The following is a 1,639-nucleotide window of genomic DNA, read 5'->3' as shown; positions in this document are numbered from 1 at the left end:
CCACCACCACCACCACGGGGCCCCCACCACCACCATGGGGCACCCAACACCATCACCATGGGGCATCCAACATCACCATGGGGCACCCAACACCATCACCATGGGACACCCAACATCACCATGGGGCACCCAACAATACCACCATGGGACACTCAACACCATCACCACGGGACACCCATCACCACCATGGGGCACCCAGCACCATCACCATGGGACATCCAACATCACCATGGGGCACCCAACACCACCATGGGGCACCCAACACCATCACCATGGGGCACCCAACACTACCATGGGGCACCCAACTCATGGTGGGCACAGGCTGCTCCTCAGCCCCAGGCTTCCTTACTCTTGGGGCCATCCCTGGACCTTGACGCCTCACCCGTCCTCTCTTGGTCCACAGGAGAAGATCAAGACCATGTTTGAGCAGCTGGTGCTTGTGGATCACCCCAACATCGTCAAGCTTCACAAATACTGGCTGGACGTGAAGGACTCGAAGGCGCGGGTAGGGACCCCTCGGGGACCCAAAGGGCCCGGGGGGGGACCCCAAGCTGAGGGAGGGATGCCCATGGGAGCCAGGGGGTGCTCCCAGCTCTGCTCCTCACCCCGCTCCCAGGGCTCCCCATCCTTCCCCAGGACAATGCTGCTGGTGCAGCCCACGCACACAGCAGCTGATGCCCCCCTTTCCCCCCAGGTCATCTTCATCACCGAATACGTGTCCTCAGGGAGCCTGAAACAGTTCCTGAAGAAGACCAAGAAGAACCACAAGGCCATGAATGCCCGGGTAGGTGCCCTGAGAGTGTGCAGGGGGTTCTCAGGTGGGGTGGGCACCTCTGTGGGTCTCCTACGAGGCACAGCAAGTGTGAGTGGTTGCTTCTGAGTCACCCAGGGGCTCTCTGCTGTGGGGAGAGAGCATCTTGGGGAGGGCTGGAGCAAGAGAATTTTAGGAAGAATTTCCTTACTGAAAGAGTGGTCACTGGCAGGGGGGGGCTGCCCAGGGCAGTGGTGGAGTCCCCATCCCTGCAGAGGTTCACAAACCGTGTGGATGTGGCACTTGGGGCCGTGGTTTGGTGGCCATGGTGGGGTTGGGTTGACGTTGGATTTGATGATCTTGGAGGCCTTTTCCATCTCCTATGATTTGATGAAGAGCAGAACATGCCCAGGACAGCCCAGAAATGGGTCCCGCTGGGACCCCAAGGGTTGGACCCTGCTGCAGTGAGGTTCAGCTGCGTGATGTTGACCGCTGCCGTGGCTGCTTCAGGAGACCTGCGTCTCTATCACCCTCAACGAGGGACGGTGGCCTTGTGGCTACTGCTTGGCTTAGGGGGACCGGTTTAACCTGCAAACCCACTGGGAACGGGTCTGACCGGTGGTTTTGTGGCAGGTCTCAGCTGGCTGGGACTGTTCTGGGGCCCTGTGCTGGGCCCTGCCATGAAGTTTGAGCTCAGAGCCACACCAGCGCAGTTAGGAACACCTGGAACTGAGACTCACTGTTGGTGTGTGCAGAGAAAACCACGCACATGGACCCACAACCAGAGCTTTGCCTCCTCTGTGGGCATCGAATGACAGAATCATTTGAGTGGAAAAGCCCTTTGAGATCATCGAGTCCAACCATGCCCTGGTCACCACCAAAACCATG

At 59.2% G+C, this 1,639-nt stretch overlaps 1 protein-coding gene across 1 annotated transcript in view; it reads left to right on the top strand.

The window, feature by feature from the left end:
• Positions 1 to 1,639, top strand: part of LOC104538385 (nuclear receptor-binding protein 2) — a gene marked incomplete at both ends in the record, with an annotated part of 5,715 nt that overhangs the window by 1,251 nt on the left and 2,825 nt on the right. Inside the window, 2 exons of the mRNA XM_010181570.1 lie at positions 404 to 505; positions 695 to 784. Coding sequence (XP_010179872.1) covers positions 404 to 505; positions 695 to 784 — 192 coding nt within the window. The remainder of the gene's footprint in view (positions 1 to 403; positions 506 to 694; positions 785 to 1,639) is intronic.

Source organism: Mesitornis unicolor, unplaced genomic scaffold (assembly GCF_000695765.1).
Source record: "Mesitornis unicolor isolate BGI_N332 unplaced genomic scaffold, ASM69576v1 scaffold31323, whole genome shotgun sequence".
Lineage (NCBI taxonomy): Eukaryota > Metazoa > Chordata > Aves > Mesitornithiformes > Mesitornithidae > Mesitornis > Mesitornis unicolor.
This window is presented reverse-complemented; position numbering and strand designations above follow the sequence as displayed.